Raw genomic sequence first — 21,101 nt, forward strand, 5'->3', positions numbered from 1 at the left:
CTTCTTTCATCACCATAGGCTCTTGCTCATATGTTGTTTCATGAAATTCTTCTGTGTTACTATAGCTTATGAAAAATTTTAGTGTACATTTTAACTGTATTCTTAAATCAATATTAAAATAGTAGAGTTGGAATAATAATAATGACATATATGCTTGTTTAAATAATACATAAACATGCTGAAATTTTATTATTTTTTTCATGACAACATTTTGTTTTTATAATGTATCAAAAATATATCACTTTTTAATCATATGAAAATTGGCATTTTCCCCATGGTATGTTTATAACTAACCATTGAAAATCAGTCTCAGTTTCAGTATTAGAATATAGGAGTGATGTTCAGTACTAGAACTAAAACAGAGGAAGATCATAAAATTAGTATAAAATGTCCTAGTAAAAATTCCCCCTGAAGTACTTAGGTTAATTGTTTAAAATCCTTTTGTATAGAATGGTTTTTGAAGAACATCTCAAATACTTTTCTTACTAATTCATTATAACCTGTTTTTCCTCATAGCAATCTTTCTGAGCTCTTTTCGGGTGCCATATGAGGATATCAAAATGATGATATTGGAAGTCAATGAAACGCAGTTGGCAGAGTCTATGATTCAGGTAAACAAACAGTCAGAAAGCTTAAATTCCAATATTTCATTGCAAGCTTCTCATTAAATAGAAATCAGCTAGTGAAGCAAAATTCTTTACCCAAATCATTCAACTGGAAAATCATTGTGCATAATTAGTTTTAGCATAACTTGGGCATTTGCAGGAGATAAAACTCTGCCTCTTCTCCTTAACTGCAAACTAAATATAATGGTATCAAAATGATTACATTTCAATTATTTTTAAATGACTTTTTTAAAATGGAAAATTGGCCAATTTCTGTTTGTTACAGTTAAAACACATAATATGTTAATTTACATTTGTTTGTACAGTTCTTTAATATGTCAGATGTATATGTTTTAAATATTGTGTTAATATTTGGTATAAAAAATTAAGGTGCTTATTATTTTATGTTGGTTTTCCAAGAAACCTATCTTGAATCTCTTCTGTGCCTGTGAGTCCTAGGGATTGTTTGATAGGGTTATGAATTAATTTAGAAATATTGGAGGGTTTAAGAATTGTTTCATACTTGCAGTGTTATATTTTCAAAACCAGACTGCTGTAGTGTTAACATTGATGAATTTCACATAAGGGATCTATAAATGTGTATCTTATTAGAATTTAAAGCTGAATTAAAAGACAAATTATATAGTAGCAGACTGTCTCTAGCTTACTATATTTTATACTTATAATGAATAAAACATTAGTCGGGGAAAAACCCAACACAACCACAAGTTATTTACTAGTGTTAAAAATCTACTAAAGTTATTTTGAACATAATTATTCTATCATTAAGAAATTGTTGTTGTTGAGCATCCAGAAAAGTTGTATGCAGCACATATCTGACCCTCCATTTGGTATTTAGAGGTAATAAATTGCATGGAAGTGGATCACCCATCGTCCTCACACCCAGTGGCTGGTGTATTCGAACAGCATACTTATGGGTAGGCAGCACAATTCCTAACCACTAAACCATGAGAGCTCCCTGTTTACCTGTTTACTCACAGGTTTTGTTTTTTTTTTTTTTTTTCTAATTTTTCCTTTTTTCTGTCTTGTTGGTGATATAATCTCACTAATGACTTTTCCTGTGAGTCTCTGAGACTTATGAACAATTTCATGCAACAGGTCTTCTCCAAGCACTTTCCTCCCTTTCAGTATATTGTCATTTTGTGTTTTGCCTTATTAATTTTGTATGTGGTTTCTTGCTTGTAGTATATTTCACATTAAAATCTTTCTATTTAATAAAATTTGTATGCATTATTTTACATTTGGTAAAAAATGTATAAAGTAACTTTGACTTGATTATTAGAATGTTTTGAATGCTTTTAGATAGATCTTTGGTATTTAGAAATAGACAAAAGAGCTCTTTTATATTTGGAATTTATGTCCATGTCCAAAGAATGTTTGTGTATGTATAATTTATCAAGTATTAGTTTTCTCCTGCTGTTATCACAAAGTGTTACAAATTTTCTATATCCTCACCAGCATTTGTTCTTTGTTGCCCTTTTCCTCACTCTTTTTTGCTTCTAGAGGTCAGTGTTTTTTGGCTCATGGCCAGTTTTTAATCTTCAGCGGTGAGCAACTGTATGTCTCTAAACAGTCTTCCATGGTCATTTCTTCTTCAAATTGTTATGTCTTACTCTCCTACTTTTAAGAGCTCTGGTAATTATATGAGCCCACACAGGTTGTATGTCCAGTTGTTGTAAGTCTTTGTGAACTCTGGTACCAAACATCAGTAACAACCAGAATTTTTAGAGTAGTCTTCCTATGTTAAGGTTAACTAATTATAAACTAAATCTATCTTTAATTTCAGTTCTGTTTTCCATGTAACATATTTATGGGTGGAGGTGATTAGTTAGCATCTTAGTTTTAAGAGAACATTATTTTTGAACATTTAGCAAATTTAAAGTGTCTCTTATTTATTATATTCAATAAATTACTTATATTTTCTCAATACTGCAAATTTCCAGTCTATTTCCATTTTTTCCATATTAATCTCAAAAAAGAATTTATTTTATTTCTATATGAAGGTTTATAAATCATATGGATTTTTTATTCATTCATGCATATTATGTTTTACAACATGATTAATAATTGTTTAATTACTGTGTCTGGTAAGCCTCTTGTTATACATTGCCTTTTCCATCACCCCCTACTTCTGTTTATTTTTATTTCTCTACCCTCCTTCATTTGAAGCAGGAGTGGCATCCACTTTTTAAACAACATGACTCTGGAAACTCTATGAATTTTGACAAGTGATGATAGTTATAGGCAGTTTTTCCTTTTTAAAATGCAATTTAATTTTTTTTATTATTAATTTTAATGAACATTTATAGAGACTTTGGATTTCCATTCATTTATTGTTGGATTATTCTCCCTGCCCACCTTTTCCCCCCAATTTGTTCTTCTCTTTGAAAAGTAAAAGAAAAATTCTTTCATTGTTATACAATCCCTACCCCCAAGTCCACTCCACTATGCAGCCTTCATTCTGGACTCCTGTCATGATAATAATATCTAATTATATAGCTTTTAAACAGTTTTCTCCCTCATCTGTTTCAGTGCAGTATACATTATTTATCCACTCTTTCTCACTCTCCGCTCAACCCTGAAGTCAGTCCAGTTTTACAACAGTGCCATTATGCAATATTTGTCCTTTTGTGACTGAGATTTTCTTACTCCGTATAATGTTCTCCAGGATCATCCATTTTGTAAATATTTCATGAATTCTTTGTTCTTTAATGTAGCATAGTTTTCCATTGTGTGAATGAATATACCAGAGCTTCCCTATCCATTCGTTTGTTGATGGCACTAAAGTTGTTTCCAAGTCTTTGCTATTGTGAACAAAGCTGCAGTAAACATGGTTGTGCATGTATCTGTTAGGATGGCAGTTATTGTTTCTTTAGGGTACTAGTAGCAGGTAGTTTTTCAAAGGATAACTATAAATTCCAACATTAGTGTTTTGTTTATTTTTGTCCAGTTAACCACGTTTTTTTCCCAAAGGTACACAGTAAGTCAATACCTTGTTCTTTGATTTAACTACTTAATATGTATTATCTTAATACCATTCTTAATTAATACCACCTTTGAGATCTGTGTTTCCATAAATGTGTTTAGCATGATGTAGTCTTCATTTCAATTTGGCTTTGAGTTTGTACCAAATACAAACAAAAAATACATGATTGGGAATGGCTAGCACCATAATTATCATTTGTAATTGTGTACACTAACTACTTTTGAAAAATACTTATTATCAATGTACTAATTGTTTAGAACACTGTTAAAGCTGATTATGTATTGATGCAAGGAGCCTATAATGACCTTGTCCAAGAGATTGTTTAATCATATAAGCATCAGCAGAGAGGCATGGCTATGTGCTTTCCATTTTATTTTCCCAGCGGAGAATGATTTTCTTGCTGAAACTTGTGACTTTAGGGGAATGTGTGTGGATAAAGGGCCAAATAGTTCATGGTCAGGTGAAATATAAGTTATTACAGAAATGGTCAATTAGGTTCCTAAAGGATCTATCTATGTTTTATCAGCAAGGTATATTATCTTGTGTCTTTGAAATATTTTAATTATTTTTACATTAAAAAATACTTTATTCTTGCTTTAGAGAATCCTTCAGTTTTTAATATTAAAATTGTAATCCTATTGATCATATCTTGTAAACACTGCCATTAAAATTCCTTTGATTTATCCATTTACTTTTCCTTTTAGTAGAAATATGATGATTTCTTTTATTTCCCTGAGGGAGGTAGTGAAATATGTTTAACTTTGCCTTCAATTTGTGACATTTGGTTTGCTTTTATCCAGGTGAGGAAGCTTTTCCTTTGAATAAGTTGAATCCTTCTTTCTTAATTATTTCACGTATCAAATAAACATTCTATATTACTTAACTTGAATGTATAATCACACTGAGAAGAGGAAATAGACCTTAAGCCTACAGACGTATATGCTAATAGTTGAAAAATGCTAGACAGGCAGTATATGCTAATACTTAAAAAAAGGTGAATTATTACAAAATAAGACTAATTATTACCCTCTTCACTAGGTTTCTGCCTATATTAATATTTTTTTTACCTAAACTTCTGAGTATACTTGATGACAATGTTTTACTTTTGTTCTTAATTTTTAGAACTTAATAAAGCATCTTCCTGACCAAGAGCAATTGAATTCATTGTCTCAGTTCAAGAGTGACTACAACAACTTAAGTGAACCTGAGCAATTTGCTGTTGTGGTGAGTGTCGTTTCCCAAAGTGACCTTTTACGTATGTCCTATGCTACATAAAACAAGAAAAATACAGTTATCAAGCTTTTTCACACCATTGTTACCCACAGATTTAAGAACCAGTCTTGGTCTTCAATAAAGTTCATGGAGGGGGTGTGTGTGTATGTGCGCGTGCGCGTTTTCTCTGTTCTCTAATGTCAAATATGGACGATGAGTGTTGCACACATTAGTACTGTATGTATGTATGTATGATTTATTTCAGTTTATTATAAGAGTAAATTAAGCCTCTTCTTTTCACTCACTTCATCTTATGATTTTAAACTCTGAAATTAGAAATATACTCCCTATCTTGACAGTGAGAGTGAAATATAAAAATTAATACATCTTGTAAAATCTCTGAAGAACTTTGGTAATCATGTTGATCCAATCCTCTATTTTATAGAAACTGAGGTCTAGAAAGGTGAGAATATTTGCGAAGATTATATATTAGCTGTGTTTCAGCTTATAATTAAGATTTTATCAGATTTTCTTTCCTTTGCTTGTTTCTGCTACCATTAAATTATCATTTTTAGGTTGGTTACACTCATTCATCATAGTGAACCTTTAAGATAGTGTGTTTTTATAAGATGATTTCTTATTTTTTTTCCTTTCATCTTCAGTTATATCATGATCAACCTTTAGGGGTAGAGTGGAATTGCATTTGATATAATTTTCAATGTTCCGATTGAATAACCATGCTAAATGTTCTTTTGTGTGTACCATGTTTGGCAATGATAGGCATTCACTTTTAAATTTTAACCTTTCTGTCCATAAACATCCCCTACGTACCTTCCATACACATAAAAAGCAGACTCTTCCTGATACTCTAGACAATTTTTATTTTGTTCCTTATTAAGTTCTTATTTAATATGTCTACAAAACTTGTTCAATGACAGTGGTTACGTTTTTTGTCAATGTGTTAGTATTCTTATTAATTCCGTTCTCAATGTTTCATTTCTAGTAATTTCTTTGTCAACTTTCCTTTTTAATAATAATTCTTAGCCAATTAATCACATATAGTTGTTATAAAAAATTCTTTTGTGGGCAAATTATTTTCAACTTTGAATATTTTGTGATGCCATGCATTTTCAGTATTTGAAGATACATTGAAATCAATGGGGAAAATGAAAATTACATGGATTTTGATACAATTATATGTTAAACATATGTCCAAAATATAACATAGTAGATGAGTTCTTTTTTTTTTTTTTTCACATTCAAATGGTTGTATCCCTTCCCGATACCAGCCCAAGAAACCTGGAAAGCGAAAAAATCTTGGTGGGAAGTGTATGCCCCTTGGACCATGAAAATTTGTTACTAGGTGCATTCAAGTTAGATATGACTCATAACAACCCTTGAAACAATAGGTTTGTACCCTGTCATATCCTGTGCAACCTCACAATCTCTGACACATTTGAGACTATTACTATAGTCACCATGTCAATCCACCTGGTTGAGGGTTTTCCTCTCCTTTGCCATTCTCCAAAGAATATTTTCTCTGAGCAATATGCCCAAAATATGAGACAAAGCTTCTCTATTCTTGCTTCCAAGGCACAATCTGGCTTCACATTCTCCAAGACATATCTGTTGGTTTTTTTGGCAGTCAATGGGATAATCAGTGCTTTCCTCCACCACAACTCAAAGGCATCAGTTTTTCTTTTATCATCCTAATTCATTGTCTAGTTCTTAGATGCATATAAAGTGATTGAAAAGACCATGATCTGAAAACAGGCACATTTTAGTCCTCAAACTATCATCATTGCTCCTCAGTAAATTGGAGAGGTCCTTCACTGCAGACTTTCCTAATACAACATGTCTCCTGATCTCCTAATTGCGGGTTGGTGTCAAGTGTGTTTCATGTGGATCCAAATAAGATAAAGTCATTGACAGTCTCAATCTTTTCTCCAGAGCTATTGTGATATTACCTACTGGTCCTGTGATAAGAATTTTTGTTTCCTTGACATTGAGATGCAATCCATATTGAAGGCTGCAAGTGTTTCAAGTCCTCCTCATTTTCATCAAGCAAGCTTGTGTCATCTACATACTGAACGTTTCATAAGTCTAGTTATCATTTTGAGTTTTGTTTGTTTGTTTCATCTGTTATTCATCTACAAAATACCTATGGAAGAACTTGAAATATATCTCTGCGGAATATTCTCAGGGAAACTTGTACTTTTAAAGGATTTAAATACTGTTCCTTGCTCTTTCCTTCATTCAATCATGATGCATCTGTTTTTTATTAGATCCAGAATGGTCATTAGTGATAGCCAGGCACCATCTTATGATTAGGGCTTACTTGAAATTCTGTACACTATTATCTTGCACATTAGTTTTTTCTCTTGAGTCTGGTTTCCTTGTTTCTCTTTTGATGTGGAAGTAGAAACTGATGGTTGTGTCTTGTAACACTGGTGGCCTAATGGTAAGGAGCTATGCTGTCATCTCAAAGGTATGTACTTTGAACCCACCACCTGTTTCGTGGGTAAAAAATGGGCAGTCTCTCCTTGTATGATTTAACTACCCACAATAACCAGCTGGAGGGTCAACAAACCACAGTGATACAAATTGGCACTATTAAAATGATCTAATTTAGGAGTTCAGGGATTTCACCTGATGGTATGCATAGGAATCAGATCGACTACATCTGTGGAAGGAACCGCTGGAGAAGCTCAGTATCTGCTGTGAAAACTAGGCCAGGGGCTGATTGTGGAACAGACCACCAATTACTCATATGCAAGTTCAAGCTGAAGCTGAGGAAAATTAAACCGAATCCACAGGAGCCAAAATATGACTTTGATTTCATCCCACCTGAATTTCAGAATCATCTCAGGAACAGGTTTGAAGCCTTGAACACTAATGAGCAAAGACCAGATGAGTTGTGGGAGGATGTCAAAGATATCATTCAGGAAGAGTGTAAAGGGTCATTACAAAGACAGAAGAGGAAGAAAAGACTAACATGTAGCAGCATGATAAACAGAACATAAAAAGAGGAAGAAAGGACCAAAATGGATATCAGAAGAGACTCTGAAGATTGCACTGGAACGTAGAGAAGCCAAAGCACATGGAAGAATTCAAGACATTAAAGAGCTGAACAAAAGATTCCAAAAGGCAGCACAGAATGATAAAGCAAAATAATACAATGAAATGTGCGAGGAGCTAGAGTCAGAAAATCAAAAGGGCAGAACTTGTCCAACATTTCTTAAGCTCAAGGAACTGAAGAACAAATTCAAACCTCGAGTTGCTATAATCAAGGATGCTTTAGGCAGAATGTTAAATGATCCAGGAGGTATCAAAAGAAGATGGAAGGAATATACTGAGTCATTGTATCGAAAGGAATTGGCAGATACAGAAGAATTTAATGAAATAACATTTGAGCAAGAGCCTATGGTGATGAAGAAGTTCAAGCTGCTTTGAAGGAAATAGCGAAAAATAAGGCCACCGGAACAGACGGTATACCAATTGACATATTTCAGTTAACAGATGCTGCCCTGGATGTGCTCACCAAGTTGTGCCAAGAAATCTGGAGAACAACCACTTGGCCAACTGACTGGAAGAGATCTATATTTGTTCCCATCCCAAAGAAGGGTGACCCAACAGAGTGTGGAAACTACAGAGCAATCTCATTGATTTCACATGCAAGCATGATTCTACTGAAGATTATCCAAAAACGACTGGAACAGTACATTAGCAGAGAACTGCCAGAAGTCCAGGCTGGGTTTAGAAGGACTCATGGTACTAGGGATATTGTAGTTGATGTTAGATGGATCTTAGTTAAAAGCAGAGACTACCAGAAGAATGTCTATCTGTGTTTCATTGATTATGCAAAGGCATTTGACTGTGTGGATCATAACAAACTGATGGCACATAACAACAACAGTAACAACAATTTAGGATTTATATAATATTGTAGTAACTCTTTTTAATCTTATTTAGAATCATCCTTATTTGCATAACACTGATTTTTTTGCCTATTGACCTAGTTTTTTGATCTTAGTCATGACATTGAATAAGTTTATGTTAAACGAGTTGGTTGAGTTTGTCCAATGAGACTATTGTCCTAAAGCCGCCAATCCAAGCAAATAAATCTTGTGAAATATCTGATTCCTTCCAAATTATCTATAATTATTTTTCCTATATGATTTTTATATGAATGCATATATGTATATGTACACATATGCATGAGTATTGGCGGGGGGGACCTCCATTCTGGTAGAAAAGTACAGTATGTGTTGCACTGTAAACTAAAAGGTTGTGGTTTAAATCCAGAAGCTGCTCCATAGGAGAAAGATGGCATTCTATCCTCTGTAAAGTTTTACAGCATTAAATTACCTATGATGTTCACCCTGAGTTGAAAAGAACTTAACGGAAGTGCGCTTGGTTTTATTTCATTATTTGTTAATTATGAGTAATCTTGAACACATTGCTTTATGTTCTAGGACATATAATATTAAAACTCTGAAATGTATTTATTTTCATGAAAATGAATGATACTTTTCTGTATCTTTTTCTTCTAATAGTAATTCTTTTGAAGTTTTTCTTTTCTTAATTCAACTTTTTACTGTTTCCAATTTTTATCTCCCCACTTCCTATTACATAAAAGAGGAAATGAGTCTAAAATTCAAACAAAAATTGAAAATTGGTTATATATACTTAATTGCGTTACCGCTCTGTCGCTACAAGACAAAGATGCACAATCTACTTTTTGCTATTTACAGTCTTAGGAACCTGCTGGAGCCTTTGTTTGGGACTTGATTCTAATTCAGTAGCAATGAGTTTAATCATTTAATGAACTGAGAGTGACAGAGAGTGTATGTATATGAATGTGGATAGAGTGTTACACATTTTGGATGCATGACATTTTCTTTATCTTTTTGGAGGTTAGAGCTCATTTTTATGATTGATTGTTTAATAAAGAGCTAAAGATTTTCAGCTAATCACATTCTCTCTTTAATACCATACTTTGGTCATTTAGTAATTATTAGATATTGTTAAGGAAGAAATGGAACACATAAATATTGACATACAGAGCGTTGGTGAGATGATATGGATTGGCATGGGCATTTTGAGATGGGTGATAGTATACTCTGGAGATGAAAAGGTGAGGAAAGATGGAATTGCTTTCATAGTTAAGAAAGTAATTTCTAGATCCATCTGGAAGTACTATATCGTGAGTGACAGGATAATATCCATATGCATACAAGGAAGGCCAGTGAATACAACTATTATTCAGATATATGCACCAACAACCAGAGCCAAAGAAGAGGAAATAGAAGACTTTTACCAACTTTTACAGTCAGAGAGCGATTGAACATGCAATCAAGAGGCATTGATAATAATGGGTGACTGGAATGCAAAAGTTTGGAACAGGGAAGAAGTCATCCACAAATGACTGGAACAGCACATCAGCAGAGAACTGTCAGAAACCAGGCTGGGTTTTGAATGGGTCGTGGTACTAGGGATATTGTAGCTGATGTTAGATGGATTTTAGCTAAAAGCAGGGAATACCAGAGGAATGTCTGTCTGTGTTTCATTGATTATGCTAAGGCCTTTGACCGTGTAGGTCAGAAAAAACTGGCTGACTCTGAGAAGAATGGGAATCCCAGAACACTTGATCATGCTAATGTGAAACCTGTGCTTGGACCAGGAGGCAGTCATCAGAACAGAGCAAGGAAACACCTCATGGTTCAAAATTGGGAAAGGTGTACATCAGGGATGTGTCCTGTCTCTATTCTTTTTCAAACTTTTGCAGAACAGATTGTCCAGGAGGTTGGGCTCTATGAAGAGAAATATGGGGTCAAGATTGGTGGAAGATCTATTAACAATGTGCCTTATGCAGGTGACACAATCCTGCTTGCTGAAACTGAGGATGACCTGAAGCGCTTGCTGTAGAGGGTAAAGGACTGCAGCTTTCAGTATGGATTGAGGCTCAATGTCAAGAAGACAACGATCCTCACCACTGGACCAATTGGCAGCTTCAGGATGGTAGGTGAGGAGATTGAGATTGTTCACAGCTTTAGTTTGCTTGACTGCACAGTCAACAGTCATGGCACCAGTAGCCAGGAAATTAAAAGATGATGTATTGCGATGTGAAAGCCTGCTGTTAGGTACCTCTGCAGAGTACTGAAGAGCATTGGTGTCTCTCTGGAGACTAAGGTGTGTCTGATACGGGCCATGGTCTTTGCAATCACTTGTTCTGCCTCACAGAGTTGAACAGTGACTAAGGAGGATAGAAGGAGAATTGATGCCTTTGAGCTGTGGTGCTGGAGAAGAGTATTGAGAGTACCATGGACTGCTAGAAAACAAACAGATTCATCCTGGAAATTGTTAACCTGGGTGGCTCCTTGGAGGCAAGGATTCTGAGGTTCTATTTAACATACTTTGGACATGTTTTAAGGAGGGACCTATCCTTGGAGAAGGACATCATTCTTGGTAGGGTGGAGGGACAGCCCAGGAGCGCAAGGCCCCCTATGAGGTGGATTGATCCAGTGACTGGGGTAATAGGGATTGGTGTATCAGCGACAGTGCGACTGGCACAGGACAGAGCAGAGTTTAGGGCTATTGTACATAGGGTTGATATGAGTCACCAGCGACTCGACGGCACATAACAACAACAACAACAGCAGAGTTCTTATAATACCACACTTTATTTTTAAAGTAATAAAATTTTGAAATTATATTTATATGGACAAGAGTTTTGAAAATAGCAGAAAATGGGGCATATAGAATACAGAGCCATGAATCTCTTTCTGAAGCAGAATAGCACAGTCCTTTACCTCTGGCAAATAAAAAGTAGATAAAGCAGTTGAAGACCCCATGGTGCCTCAAAAAAGCCACAGCAGCAGCAAGAAGTTTGTTTGTTTGTTGTTGACTCACAGACTCTATTCCCAGTTGTGGTACCAAGAATGGAATTAATTAGGGAAATAATTTTGGGAGTGGAAGAGGCAAAGAATATCTCACAATACAAGTCCAGGCTTACTCCAACAGGCTTAAGCCAGATTAACTGCAAAACACAATTTCTTATTTAGTAATACCCCTGGTTTCAGTTCTGCAACATGAATTTAGGAAGCCTCTAGTTTGCTCAGTCATCCTGAAAGGTTTGCCTCAGAGCAGTTATAAATCAGTTTCTTTTGTCATCTGGCAAGAATAGCAAAACCTTTACCCGTGGCCTTCATCTCAGGGTTCCTCTGGACACACCTGCTTACCATAGTTTCTCCACAGCAATGCTACATTCTCTCTACCACCATCACTGGGATCTTGCCAACAGGATCTTACCCTCACCAGGGTCTTAATCCAGTCTCCCTCAAGTCTTCTGTTCCTTGTGGATAGCGCACTCTGTCTCTCTTTTTCTTATCCCAGCCCCAAAGCTCTTGATGATTTGAAAGACCATATGTCTTTAGTTAAGGTAGCTGGAAACTTGCGATGGCTAATGTAATGACTAAAAAAGCCAACTTTAGGCTAACTTTAGGCAAGGGTCAATAAACCTGAGCTGTGATTAGCAGCAGATTTCTCCAAAACTCTTATCTCGCCCTCAAAATGCATTTATTCTTCAATTTTGCTTATATTTAAAATGTTATTTTTAGCAGAAAACCACTTCACAGCAAAGAATAATCAAGAAGAAGAGTACCTTTTACGATTTCGTACTCCCTGGTATAGCCAAAGCTTAGGGTTTGTTTTTTCGGTTTTTTCGGTTTTGTTTTGTTTGTTTTTTTTCCTGTTTATCCTCACAGATATACTATAGCTGAATTCTATTTCGTCTTCATGCTCTTTGGTCTTCAGATGTTTATTTTCATTTTAACAAAAATCAGTTTAAATTATGCTGTTATATTTCTTGCCAGTCAGTTTAATCTTTCCTTTTACCCAATTGTATAAATTCATTAATTTTATATAATACAAATTTCCCAAGATGGTAGTTTTATTTAAACAAATTTTAAACAATGTGTGAACATACTCTATTTGCTTGCACTAAATAATCAACTTTAATTAAATGTAAAAATTAGGTAAAGGATCAAGTGACAGAGTTAGCTCCTCAGGATAAATGTTGTTCTTTTATGTTATCTTTACTTCTGTATTTTTTCCGTTTTGCTAGGAACACAAGCAACAAACTCAAAATGCTGGTAATTAATATTATTTCAGCCAAACTAGAATAAAGAAATTAAAAATATGTTTACTTTTATTATCTATTGTTGTTGTTGATTGCTGTTGAGTTGAGCATGACTCATAGTGACACAATGAACCAAAGGCATGAAGCCTTTCTTATATAACTATCATCATTTCTTCAGGTTCATATAGTTTCCAGAGGCATGTGGTTTAGGAAGTGGATGCCACTCCTGCTTCCAAACCTTAAATATAATCTCTCAGGCTCTAGGTCTTTACAATATGATACAGCAGTTCCTTTGTCATAAATATTGTTAATGAGTCAAAGGCCTTGAAGCATTTTTCCAAAACTAAACTATTTGACCTGTCTATATTCTCTCCAAATTTTTAGCAATATATGCAATCTTATATGTAGTTAAAAATGTAAACATTTTCCTTTGAATTGGAAAACAAATTTTTTTTAAGTTAATAATTCCTCTGCTCCTAATTAAAAGTTTTCAATGTGCGTGTACTAGACATGGGTAGTTTTATGCTACTAATTGATTGTACAAAATTTTATGTGTTACCCAGCATTACTTCTTTTACCAAGTCTTTCTCAAACTACCAGTCCTTTTCTTTTTCTTTCTTTCTTACATTTGCTTTCCAATAACTATTACTAATGTATCTTGGTATATTTGACCAATTCAAACTGCAACAGATGGTAGAAGTCACCGATTTCTTCATCTTTGGCTTTAGTTCATCCTTGTGTATATTTGAATAATAATAATTGTATTGACATGTCTTTGTTAGGTTTTTGTACTGAATGTAAGGCCACGGACTCAAGGAAGGCACCAGAGAGAAAGAGAAACCTAAAGATGCTTTATTAAGTGGGCTTCCAGGCAGAATTCCTTGGTCTGGAGAGAGAGAGACAGAGAGACAGACAGGGGAAACCTCGTTGGGTAGGTTTTTATAATAATGGTCTTTAGGGAGTTAAGAGAGGGGAACTCCCTTTGTTGACATGTTGATATTCTTTGAATCCTTCATTCTCTCTCACCACTGGACCAATCAGTAGCATCAGGATGGATGGCGAAGAGATTGAGATTGTTTACAGCTTTAGTTTGCTCAGCTCCATGGTCAACACTCTCAATATGGATTGAGGCTCAATGTCAAGAAGATGAAGATTCTCTCCACTGGACCAATTGGCAGCCTCGGGATAGACGGTGAAGAGATTGAGATTGTTCAAGCTTTAGTCTGCTTGGCTCCACAATCAACACTCTTGGCACCAGTAGCCAGGAAATCAAAAAACGTATTGCGATGGGAAAGTCTGTAGTTAGCGACCTCTCTAAAGTACTCAAGAGCAATGGTGTCTCTCTGGAGACTAAGGTGCGCCTGATACAGGCCATGGTTTTTGCAATCACTTGTTATGCATCAGAGAGCTGGACAATGACTAGGGAGGATAGAAGGAGAATGGATGCCTTTGAGCTGTGGTGCTGGAGAAGAGTATTGAATGTACCATGGACTGCCAAGAAAACAAACAGATTCATCCTGGAGAGGGTTAAGCCAAACTACTCCTTGGAGGCAAGGATTCTGGGGCTTCATCTGACTTATTTTGGACATGTTGTAAGGAGAGACAGGTCTTTAGAGAGGGACATCATGCTGAGTAGATTAAAGGGACAGCGCAGGAGGGGAAGACCCTCTATGAGGTGGATTGATTCAGTGACTGGGGTAATCGGGATGGGTGTGTCAGAGGCAATGAGATTGGCACAGAGGCAATGAGATCGGCACAGAGGCAATGAGATTGGCACAGGATAGAGCACGCACGGTTTAGGACTGTTGTACATATGGTCTCTATGAGTCGCAAACGACTTGATGGCACACAACAACAACAACAACAACAACAACAACAACAACAACAATTGGTTTTCACTTGTCGTTTCTGAAATCCAGAATTGGAAAATGCCTTTCTGTATTGAATATCTCTATGGCCACACAAGCTTCCTTACATTATTTGTTTTTGTTATTGTTGTGTTCCACTGAGTTGGAAACAGCCCAAGGCTGACTCTCCCAAGGCTGACTCTCCCAGCAGGTTTTTAGAGACATTCAATAGCTTAGCAGAGATTGCCCATCTTTTTCTGATGGAGCAGCTAGTGGATTTGAACCGAAGCAGCTTCTTTTCACTGTTACAGTTTCAGTGGCCATCTATGAGGGATCATACATCAGTTTAAAACTAATTCCCATAGGTGTTCTTCTTGTAACTGCACCTCTGTTTCATAATTTGGACAGCTAAAAAGAATAGCACCTATGCCAAGAGAGTGGAGGTTTTGATGCAATGATGGTTTATAGAGGTGTTGTGGAACGTAGTGCTTACTTAACTTGTGCTGTTGAGATGGAATTCATTCTGTTTTAAATTACTTGTTTGAAGTTCTGAGCAGAGGACACTAACGACTAATTTGAAAAACATACCTCACTCAATCTACAACAATGGGTTCATATTTGAGAATAACTTCTCATTCTTTATTCAACTTCATTACTTACTAATGAGATTGAGAACAAAAAATATACCCTTCCTGTGAAGACATGACCCCTCACTGATGATTAGTTTGCTCTCTCTCTGCTGTTTTCTTTTGCCAGCACCTCATAATCCATTGCTTCAGGATGGAGTTTACTTACCAAACGTAGAGTATTCCAGCAGCACAAAACGTGGCTTTACTTTATGATTGCATTTCTTCTTTTTGTAGTGTTCTTTTGATCAATAAACCATTTCGTGAAATTTAGAGAACTGTGCTTTAACTGTGTTGAAAAATAAGACACGTGAATATTCAAGGGAAGATTAACTGAGGTCTGGAAAGGATCTTGAAATTTTGCATTTAAAACTTAATGTACTATACCATTTTACTAAAAATTCTTGGGTTTTGTGTGTCTGCATTCGTATTATTTCTGTTATACTTTTTCTTCAAAACATTTCTAGAAAGAATGAATAGAACAATTGTCCTGTTTGGTAATTGTACTTTGATCTGCCGCCATTTGGTGTCAGTATAGGGCAGGGCTTTTAAAACTTTTTCAGTAGTTCATTTTTCTTTCTTCCTGTTTTTTTAAAAAAATTATAATCAATGAATGTTGTAGGAAGTTGCTGCGTATTACCTTGGATTAAAAATGCCTTTTAAAAATATACCATATATTTTTGTTGTAAAACACTCAAGTATTTTTAAAAACATTTACCACTGTAATATGGACTATCACTGTATTCAAACAACTTACTGCCTCTCCTAGAAATAATTTTTAATACTTTATGTCCTTAATTTTGATCTTGTGTATTTGTATGCATACAAGTTCATATGCACAATTAAGCAATTTGTAATTCTAAGACATATTTCCCATATTGAATAATTTTTTTTCCTCCCACATTGTACAGTTTTCAAAGTCTATCTCTCTCATTTTTCAGTCAAGTCTGAACTGACTCACAGCTGCCCTTTATGAGTTTTCAGAGGCTGTAAATCACACTGGAGACAGTTGCCCATCTTTTTCCTATGGAGCAGCAGGTTGATTTGAACCACTTGCTTTTGGGTTGGCAAGGGCAACTCTTTACTCACTAAGTCTTCTGTGTTCTTTTGGTTTTTTTAATATAAACATTTATATTTTATTATTTTATATTTATATTTTTTTATTATTATTATTTTACTGGGGACTAAGATGCGCCTAATCCAGGCTATGGTCTTCACAATTACTTCTTATGTATTAGTGAGATGGACAGTGACCAAGGATGATACAAGAGTTGATTCCTTCAGGTTGTGAGGCTGGAGAAGAATCTTGAACATACCATAGACCACCAAGAAAACAAATAGGTCTGTCTTGGAGAGGGTGAAACCAAGTTTTTCCTTGAAGGCTAGGAACTTAAAGCTCTGTCTCACATAATTTGAGCACTTGGCCAGAAGAGACCAGTCCTTAGAGGAGGACATCATGCTTGGAAGGGTGAAGGGATGGTGCAGGAGAGGAAGACCATGGATGAGATGGATTGATACTGGGACAATAGAGTTTGGTGTGTTGGAATTAGTGAGATTGGCTGAATAGGGGTTCAGAGCTGCTGTACAGAGAGTCACTATGGGTTGCATGTGCATTGCATTTTATTTATATACCTTTCCCCCCATATATTTCTTCATTTGCATTGTCTTTCTTATGATCATGTCATACATTGTGTCTTATTTAAAAAAATTACCATTGATTTATATGCACTACTGCACCATCTTTTCACATCCCCACTGGATCTTTTATCTCCTTCCTTTACCTTTGAACTCTACAATCCCATGATTTTTCTTCTTCCCCAGCATCAGCTCCCCCTCAGCCTGCTCCCTTTCCCCTTTTGGACTTTTGTACTTATCTGGCTAGTTATTCTTCTATTTGTACAATAATGGTCTCAAGCAATATTTGTTCTTATGAGACTAAATTAGTTCACTCAGCATAATGTTCTCCAGCCTCTCACACTTATATAGTATTTTTCTAAAGCATTACTCCTGAATGCTGCATAGTATTCCTTGTGTGAATGTACCAAAATTTCTCAATTCATTTGTTTGTTAATGGGCGTCTGAGCTCTGTCCATTTTATTGCTATTTTGGATAATGCTGTTATAAACATTGGTGTGAAAATCTCCATTTGTGTCTCAGTTCTATTTTCCTTGAGGTGTATTCCTAGCAGTGGGTCATGGGAAATCTGTTTTCAACTTTTTTAGGAAACAACAAATTGCCTTCCGGAGTGGTTATACTCTTTACCATCCCACTAGCAGTATATGAGAATTCCAAACTCTCCACATCCTCTCCAGCATTTACTGCTTGCTGTCCTGTTGAACTTTGCCACTTCTCCTAGGGTGAGATGGTATCTCTTTGTGGTTTTGATTTGAATCTCTCTTATTGTACTGAATTTGAGAATTTCTCCATGTGTCTTTTGGCCATCCAAATGTTTTCCTCTAAGAAAAACTTTTTTCTATCTTTTGCCCATTTTGTAATTGGGTTATCAGTTTTTTCCTTGTGAAAGCCCTATAATATTTTCTAAACATTTGATATGAGACTCTTGTCTGAAATATCATTGCCAAATGTTTTTTTTTCAAATTTAGTAGGTTTTCTTTTCATCCTATTTAAAACAAAATGGTGCACACAGGGACTTAATCTATAGAAGGTCCCATTCATTGATAGTATCACTTCTGCTGTTTGTGTATTTTGTACTGCATTTGCCTGTTTATATCATAGCCATGGGTCTTTAAGAGTCATCGAGTTTTGTCCCTTATAATCTTTATTGTTTTGAGCTTTAACTGTAGGTCTTTAATCTTCCTCGAGTTGATTTTTATACATAATGTGAGATGCGGGTCCTACTTCAGCTTTCTGCAGGTTTTGCTAGTGTCATTTGTTGTAGTTTTGCCAGTACCATTTGTTAAAGCAGTTGTCATTTCTCCATTCTATAAGTTTTGTTTCCTTGTCAAATACCAGTTGGCCATTGTCAGATGGGTGGGTTAATTTTGGGGTTTATGATTCTCTTTCAGTGATCTATGTGCCTGTCATTGTACCATGCTATTGGGGTTATTACAGATGTGTAACATTGTTTTAACATTGGGCATTACTAAGCCGCTCACTTTATTTATCAGAAGTATTTTGCTAATTCAGAGCACCTTTCCTTTCCAAATATACTTGTCCATTGCCTTTTCTATATCTTTGAAAAATGAATTTGCTGTGTGTACTGGGATTGTATTAAACATGTAGATTGTTTTGGGGTTGTTGTTGTTATGTGCCGTCGAGTCGCTTGCAACTCATATCAACCCTATGTACAACAGCCCTAAACTCTGCTCTGTCCTGTGCCATTCTCACCGTCTCCAACACACCCATCCCTTCTGCGCTGTCCCTCCACCCTACCAAGCATGATGTCCCTCTCCAAGGACCTGTCCTTCCTTGCAACATGTCCCAGGTATGTCAGACGGAGCCTTAGAATCCTTGCCTCCAAGGAACAGCCCTGTTTGACCCTTTCCAGGATGAATCTGTTTGTTTTCCTAGCAGTCCATGGTACCCTCAATACTCTTCCCCAGCACCACAGCTCAAAGGCACCAATTCTCCTTCTATACTCCTTAGTCATTGTCCAAGTCCCTGATGCATAACAAATGATAGCAAAGACCATGGCCTGTATCAGGTGCACCTTAGTCTCCAAAGAGACACTATTGCTCTTCAGTACTTTGGAGAGGTCCCTAACAGCAGACTTTCCCATGGCAATATATCTTCTAATTTCCTGGCTGCTGGTGCCGAGAGTGTTGACTGCGGAGCCAAGCAAACTGAAGCTGTGAACAATCTCAATCTCTTCACCATCCATCCTGATGCTGCCAGTTGGCCCAGTGGTGAGAATCTTAGATTGTAAATGTCATTATATTGAATCTTCCTATCCATGAATGTTGTTAAGTGCCATTGAGTAGTAGGCTACTCATAGCCACCCTATGAACGAAAGAACTTGTATAACTTTCATCCTTTCGCTAGCTTCATAGAGTTTTCAGAGGCAGGGTATCTCGGAAGTGGATGCCGCTCCTGCTTCCAAGCTTGTTTTAATCCACCATGGGTAACCATTACTGCATTTGACACATACGTGTCACAGTGTTCAGCATCACAGCAACCACAAGTTACCTTTGTACAGCAAATGGACATACTAGTGCTTTACGACCTATATCCATGAGTAAAGGTACTTTTCCCTACTGTTTCTTACAGAAGCATTTTGTTGTTTTCTTGATGAAGATCTTTTGAGTTTCTAGATGAGTTTAGTTTATTCTGAAGTATCTCAGTTTGTTAGCTAAGTAATGGGGACAGATCTCTTATGTGTTCATTAGGGTAGAATGCTTTTCTGTCATACATTTCTTTAAAGGTAGGCATTCAAAGTAAGACAGACTAGGAAGAAGGTTTGGCCATCTGCTTCCAAAATAACAGGTCTTCGAAGATTCCGTGTACAATAGAACACAGTTAGATCAGACTAGCATATATGACAGTGGAGGCTGAGGCCTCCTATTTGGAAACACCAAGGATAAAGATCAATTACACGCAGACACTTGTGATTGGAATATGAGAAGTATGAATGTAGAAAATTGGACATTGTTAAGGAAGAAATGGAGCACATTACATTGCCATACTGAATATTGCCTAACTGAGATGGATTGGCCAGAGACACTTTGAATGAAATAATTATATGATCTACTATTCTGGAAATGGAAATAAAAAAGTGATGAAAGCAGAGTTGCATTCATAGTCAAGAAGACCATTTCTAGATTCATTCCGACATGTAATATTGTGAACAACAGTATAGTATCCAGAAACATACTAGGAAGACCTGTTAATACCACTATCAATCAAATATAGGCAACAACAACCAGAACCAAAGAGGAGGAAATAGAATATTTCTACCAACTTTTGTTGTCAGAAATTGAGCAACCAGGATACTTTAATAAAAATTGGTGACTTGAATGCAAAAGTTAAAAACAAGAAGGATCAGTTGGAAAACATGGTCTGGGTGGCAGAAATGAAGCTGGAGATAGAATGATAAAATTTTGCACCACCAGTGATTTATCCATTGCAAATACCTTTTATAATAAACACAAACACTGACCATACACGTGCGCTTCAGCTGATGGTCTACATGGTAATCAGATTGATTATAACTGTGGAAAGAATTGCTGGAAAAACTCAATATCAGTGGTGTAAATTAGGCTATGTGCTGATTGTTGAAAAGACCATCAACTATTCATATGCAAGTTCAAATTGAAGCTAAATAAAATGAAATCAAGTCCATAAGAACCAAAATTTGATCTTGAGTCTGCCCCGAAAATAATATCTTAAAAACAGATCTGAGGCCTTGGATATTAATGAATTAAAACCAGATGAATTGTGAGAGGGTATCAAGAATGTCATCTATGATGAGTACAAAAGGAAGAAAAGACCGAGATGGATTATCAAAATAGACTCTGACTATCGCACCAGAGTACTGAAAAGCCAAAGCAAAAGGAAGAAACCATAAAGTAAAGGAGCTGAACAGATTTCATAGGGCAACTTGGGAAGACAAAGCAAAGTATTATAATGAAATGTTCAAAGAGCTGGAGTCAGAGGATCAAAAGGGATGAACTCACTCAGCATTTCTTAAGATGAAGGAACTGAAGA

The 21,101-nt window shown here is 35.9% G+C and overlaps 1 protein-coding gene across 1 annotated transcript in view; it reads left to right on the top strand.

Moving 5' to 3' along the window:
• DIAPH3 (diaphanous-related formin 3) overlaps nucleotides 1-21,101 on the top strand; it is a 740,013-nt gene that overhangs the window by 340,481 nt on the left and 378,431 nt on the right. Inside the window, exons 18-19 of the mRNA XM_006882733.1 lie at nucleotides 517-611; nucleotides 4,735-4,836. Coding sequence (XP_006882795.1) covers nucleotides 517-611; nucleotides 4,735-4,836 — 197 coding nt within the window. The remainder of the gene's footprint in view (nucleotides 1-516; nucleotides 612-4,734; nucleotides 4,837-21,101) is intronic.

The sequence above is a fragment of the Elephantulus edwardii genome, unplaced genomic scaffold, assembly GCF_000299155.1.
Source record: "Elephantulus edwardii isolate Elephantulus edwardi_28Jun2011 unplaced genomic scaffold, EleEdw1.0 scaffold00023, whole genome shotgun sequence".
Taxonomy (NCBI): Eukaryota; Metazoa; Chordata; class Mammalia; order Macroscelidea; family Macroscelididae; genus Elephantulus; species Elephantulus edwardii.